The sequence below is a fragment of the Gymnodraco acuticeps genome, unplaced genomic scaffold, assembly GCF_902827175.1.
Source record: "Gymnodraco acuticeps unplaced genomic scaffold, fGymAcu1.1, whole genome shotgun sequence".
Lineage (NCBI taxonomy): Eukaryota > Metazoa > Chordata > Actinopteri > Perciformes > Bathydraconidae > Gymnodraco > Gymnodraco acuticeps.
This window is the reverse complement of record NW_022991117.1, coordinates 1,855-7,986: the sequence shown is the minus strand read 5'-3', so window position 1 is coordinate 7,986 and position 6,132 is coordinate 1,855. Positions and strand designations below refer to the sequence as shown.

General features: G+C 40.3%; 1 protein-coding gene across 1 annotated transcript; it reads right to left on the bottom strand.

Annotated features, from left to right (window-relative positions):
* Window positions 1-1,644: 1,644 nt before the first annotated feature.
* On the bottom strand, window positions 1,645-5,851 carry LOC117560216 (cdc42 homolog). The gene is made up of 3 exons (XM_034237058.1): window positions 5,501-5,851; window positions 4,989-5,047; window positions 1,645-3,198 (listed from the first exon to the last, which is right to left on the bottom strand). Exons 1-3 carry the CDS (start codon window positions 5,772-5,774, stop codon window positions 2,701-2,703), a joined length of 831 nt encoding a protein of 276 aa, XP_034092949.1. The 5' UTR covers window positions 5,775-5,851; the 3' UTR covers window positions 1,645-2,700.
* Window positions 5,852-6,132: the final 281 nt, after the last annotated feature.

The window sequence follows — 6,132 nt, the reverse complement described above, 5'->3', positions numbered from 1 at the left end:
TGATATACACCTGAACATCAGCAGGAGAGGACTCTTTAAAGTAGAGACACTACATACTGATATACACCTGAACATCAGCAGGAGAGGACTCTTTAAAGTAGAGACACTACATACTGATATACACCTGAACATCAGCAGGAGAGGACTCTTTAAAGTAGAGACACTACATACTGATATACACCTGAACATCAGCAGGAGAGGACTCTTTAAAGTAGATACACTACATACTAATATACACCTGGACATCAGCAGGAGAGGACTCTTTAAAGTAGAGACACTACATACTGATATACACCTGAACATCAGCAGGAGAGGACTCTTTAAAGTAGAGACACTACATACTGATATACACCTGAACATCAGCAGGAGAGGACTCTTTAAAGTAGAGACACTACATACTGATATACACCTGAACATCAGCAGGAGAGGACTCTTTAAAGTAGAGACACTACATCCTGATATACACCTGAACATCAGCAGGAGAGGACTCTTTAAAGTAGAGACCCTACATACTGATATACACCTGAACATCAGCAGGAGAGAACTCTTTAAAGTAGAGACACTACATACTGATATACACCTGAACATCAGCAGGAGAGGACTCTTTAAAGTAGAGACACTACATACTGATATAAACCTGAACATCAGCAGGAGAGGACTCTTTAAAGTAGAGACACTACATACTGATATACACCTGAACATCAGCAGGAGAGGACTCTTTAAAGTAGAGACACTACATACTGATATACACCTGAACATCAGCAGGAGAGGACTCTTTAAAGTAGAGACACTACATACTGATATAAACCTGAACATCATCAGGAGAGGACTCTTTAAAGTAGAGATACTACATACTGATATACACCTGAACATCAGCAGGAGAGGACTCTTTAAAGTAGAGACACTACATCCTGATATACAGCTGAACATCAGCAGGAGAGGACTCTTTAAAGTAGAGACACTACATACTGATATAAACCTGAACATCAGCAGGAGAGGACTCTTTAAAGTAGAGACACTACATCCTGATATACACCTGAACATCAGCAGGAGAGGACTCTTTAAAGTAGAGACACTACATCCTGATATACACCTGAACATCAGCAGGAGAGGACTCTTTAAAGTAGAGACACTACATACTGATAGACACCTGAACATCAGCAGGAGAGGACTCTTTAAAGTAGAGACACTACATACTGATATAAACCTGAACATCAGCAGGAGAGGACTCTTTAAAGTAGAGACACTACATCCTGATATACACCTGAACATCAGCAGGAGAGGACTCTTTAAAGTAGAGACACTACATACTGATAGACACCTGAACATCAGCAGGAGAGGACTCTTTAAAGTAGAGACACTACATACTGATATAAACCTGAACATCAGCAGGAGAGGACTCTTTAAAGTAGAGACACTACATCCTGATATACACCTGAACATCAGCAGGAGAGGACTCTTTAAAGTAGAGACACTTTAACGCAATTATATTACTGTTATAAAACAGTTTTGAAAAACAATTTAATTAATGAGCAAAATGTTCACAAGTAATATAAATAAACAAAAAAGTACGTTAAATAAGATTATGACAAATGACACTGAAAAGTCTAAATAAAATATCTACAGTATATCAGATTAAAGTGGAAAAACAGACATCTATTATTAATTGTCGTCATGTTTCTATTTGTAACATGTTCTCAAAATCTGGAGATCAATGAAATATAAACTCTCTGTGAAGAAATTGTAGAATAAAGATAAGGATGAAACTTAAAAAGTTGGAGATTTCTGTCAAAATAAATGATAAATAAAGATTATTTTTAGAAAATGACCTTTAAAAAAATGTATTCCATACATATTGCACAAGACACTACAGGTGGACAGGATAGAAACATTCCCAACTAGATACCATCATGGAAATGTTTTTGAAATGTGCAAATTATGCAATCATTGAGTTTTGGAGAAATATCCAGATGCAAATAGACGAAAGTAGTCAAATAAAACACCTGAAATGTGTATTTTGACATTTTCATTCCAAATTCAACAGTTTTTCGATGATCTGACCCAGGCTTTCAATAACGTTCACTTGATCTCACACCTTCCAGAAGTTGATCTTCCTCCACCAGGTCTCCCAGACACTCTTCATCTTATCCGGCGTCTTCTTCCTCAGGGGGATCTTCCTCTTCCTCTTCCTCTCCTCGCTGCAACTCTCCACCCCCGCCTGCTGGATGCTGGCCAAGATCCTTCAGGTTCTTCTGGTTGATCATTAATTAGATCGTCATGAAACTTTTTCTTGTAAGTTTCGATGTGCAAATGATCAATTCTGCCTTGTTTTGGTGAGTTTTGGAGAAATGTCCGGATGCAAATAGACGTTACTAGTCAAATAAAACACCTTCAATGTTTCCTTTGGATATTTTCTTTCCACCTTCTGCCATCACGAAGAAGAAAACTAATGTATCAGTTTTCCGATGAACTGAGTAAAAATAAACACGTTAAATGTTCACTTGATCTCACAGTTGATCATTAATTAGATCATAATGAAACTTTTTCTTGTATGTTTCAATGTGCCAATGATTATTCTGCCATGTTTTGGAGAGTTTTGGAGAAATATCCAGATGCAAATAGTAAAAAGTAGTCAAATAAAACACCTGAAATGTGTATTTTGACATTTTCATTCCGAATTCAACAGGTTTTCAATAACTTTTACTTGTCCTCACAGCTCTGCTCCACCATCACACAGTTGATCTTCCTCCACCAGGTCTCCCAGACACTCTTCATCTTATCCGGCGTCTTCTTCCTCAGGGGGATCTTCATCTTCCTCTCCTCGCTGCAACTCTCCATCTCCGTCTGCTGGATGCTGGCCAAGATGGCCGAATCAAACGGGTCCTTCAGGTTCTTCTGGGTCAGCGCAGAGACCTCCATGAATCCCACCATGCCCAGCTCCTCTGCCAGCTGCCGGCCCTCCTCCGTGCCCACGGGACGCTGCTGGTTCTGGGCCAGCTGGATCAGAACCTGCACGTCCTCCCTCAGGTCCAGCTGGGTGCCGACGAGGACTAGAGGAGTGTCCGGACACTGGTGCCGGATCTCAGGGAGCCAGCGGTCCACCAGGCTGCGGAGGGAGGAGGGCCGCACCACGCTGTAGACGAGGAGGAAGACATCCGCGTTTTTGTAGCAGAGAGGACGAAGGAGATCCAGCTCATCCTTTATGAAGAGAAACCAGAAACAGAGAGGACTGGTTAGCAGAGAGGGCAAAAGTACACACATCCTTTACTCAAGTAAAAGTAAAGAGGCTTTGAAATGTACTTCAGTAAAAAGTACCCATAACTAGCAGCTGCTTTAAAGAGTACCTGACCTCCCTTTATATTAATAGAACAATAATGTCATTGTTAGCTAATGAATGTTTCCATGCTGAACAACGGCAACATGACAACGTTTCCATTGGTCCCTCTTCTTTAGAGAAGACCAGGAAATGATGGATACACGGATCGTGTTCAAATCAATAGGCACGCAATGACTCTGAAGAATAATGATCACGCATCAAACACACATTCAGACTAAAGGAACCAGCTGTTTGGAAAATGAGAGAAGTAAAAAGTACAGGTATTTGTGTTCAACATGTGAGAAGTAGAAAGTACAGGTATTTGAGTTCAACATGTGAGAAGTAGAAAGTACAGGTATTTGGGTTCAACATGTAAGAAGTAGAAAGTACAGGTATTTGTGTTCAACATGTAAGAAGTAGAAAGTACAGGTATTTGAGTTCAACATGTGAGAAGTAGAAAGTACAGGTATTTGAGTTCAACATGTAAGAAGTAGAAAGTACAGGTATTTGGGTTCAACATGTAAGAAGTAGAAAGTACAGGTATTTGTGTTCAACATGTGAGAAGTAGAAAGTACAGGTATTTCAGTTTAACATGTAAGAAGTAGAAAGTACAGGTATTTGTGTTCAACATGTGAGAAGTAGAAAGTACAGGTATTTGAGTTCAACATGTAAGAAGTAGAAAGTACAGGTATTTGAGTTCAACATGTAAGAAGTAGAAAGTACAGGTATTTGAGTTCAACATGTTAGAAGTTAAAGTAAAAAGTCGTCAGAAAAATAAGTAGTGGAGTAAAGTACTGATACCAGAAAAATGTACTTAAGTACATTAACAAAGTATTTGTACTCCAATACTTCCCACCCTTGCAGAGAAGACAGGTTAGAATTTCGTTCCTATTGTCAGCAAAAAAACACATTAAAGGCCAAAATGTGTCTCTTAATAGATTCTGACCTCCCTATTAATTAATTAATGTAAATTAACTTTTAGAGCAGGACTCGGAAAACAAGCAGAGCAGAAGACATGCAGGAATGAAAGGCTAGTGAATCTTTCTTATTGGCATAAAAAACACACATGAAAATACCTAAATGTGTCTCTTTTTTACCTCCATAATGTAAATGGGACTTCTCAATAGGCTTTGGTTAACATTTCCTCAACATCTTCTGTTTAGTTGCATCTTTTAAAAGGTTAAATAATGTGACCACAGTGAAGCGCTGATATGCAAACACCTGCATGTTGATTTTGATAAGAGTGTCAGCTAAAGCTTTTAAAAGGAAGAGTTGATGATGGATAATGAACACTCAGCCAAAAGAGGGCGATGGAGCACAGGAGGACAGAGGGGGCTCAAATACAAACATGGTGACTTCCTGCAGGGGGCGATGTGACATGTGGAGATATTGGGGGGCAACTAAAAACTAAAGGGGTCTAAAAGGATTTCAGTCCAGGACTAAAAGCCAGGGGGAACAAACACAAACACTCCAATAACTACTGACAAACACTCATTGATCCCTGATGACTTACTTTGATTGATCCATCAACCAGCCCCCACTTCTTTGTGACAGAGCAGCACGAGAAAGACATGAAAAGATACATATTTCTATGAAAGAATAGGGAACTAGATTTGCACCATTTGCAAAGTGTTTTATTAAAGGTCTGTGGTATTTGTTAACAGCAACTCACGTGTCCAGCTGTGTCCCAGAGCTGCAGTCTCACTGGTTTTCCATCAACCACCACCATCACTGAGAAGATACAAAAAGCAAGTATTGTGTCTTTAAAGAGTTTCTTGCAGCATCTACTTTGTCATGTAAAAATATGATGTGTTTTAATATATGAGCTGCTAAGGTGATTGAGTATAGCATTATAAGTTAAATTAGGTCAAAATACCGACAGACAGCCTTAAACGTTACATCTGTCAAGGTTAAGGTTACTTTACTCGTGTAGCACATTTCAGACACAAAGACGATTTAAAGTGCTTACAATAAAATAAAAAATACAATGAATTCAAGTGATAGAAGTAAGTTAAAGATCGACCCTGTAAATGCAGATTATGCTGCAAGAAGTGACGAAGTCAAATAATAAATAGGACCTCTGGAAAAAGCAGCAAAAAATAAGGTTTAGAGCCTCAATTTAAAACAAGTCTTGTGCGTAAAACTTGTGCGTAAAGCTGAAAATCAGCCACAGTCAGACATTACCGGTAAAGTTGTCAAACGCTGTGGGAACATATTCGGTGGGGTATCCGTTGGTGGTGTAGCTGACGATGAGGCTGGTCTTTCCCACAGCTCCGTCTCCAACCAGGACGCAGTTCACCTTCCGTTCAGGTGCGGAACCGTAGCGGCGCCGCCTCGCGCTCAGAGGGAACTCCCGGTTCTTCAAGCGCCGAATCGGCACCGGGGGAACATCTTGCCCACAAAAAATTGGTTCCGACACACAGCGGGGCTTCTGCTTCCTGATCTCCTGCGGAAGCATGGCTTTAAGATGATCAGGATGGATTTGTTTGTGTTGTTGTTCAGAATCGATGGACACGCACTACGCGCTCCATCTTCCTGACAGCTCGGTTTGTTTGCTTGCACAAACAAAGGCAGTATCGATATTTCGCTGAGGTTCGGCAGAGATTTGAGGCTCAGCCGTCTGGTTTCTCCTCTCAGCAGGAGCTCCTGATTCTACATCTGCTGCCGTCGTGATTCATAAGAGGCTTAAAGAGCGCAGCGCCATATGAGGCTCCACAGATCCAAGTGAAATGAGCTAAGCTTCCTGGAAGCCTTGATCCCACACAGTGAAATATACAGTATGTCCCTTATTAAGCCAATTAACAGAAGGAAATAAC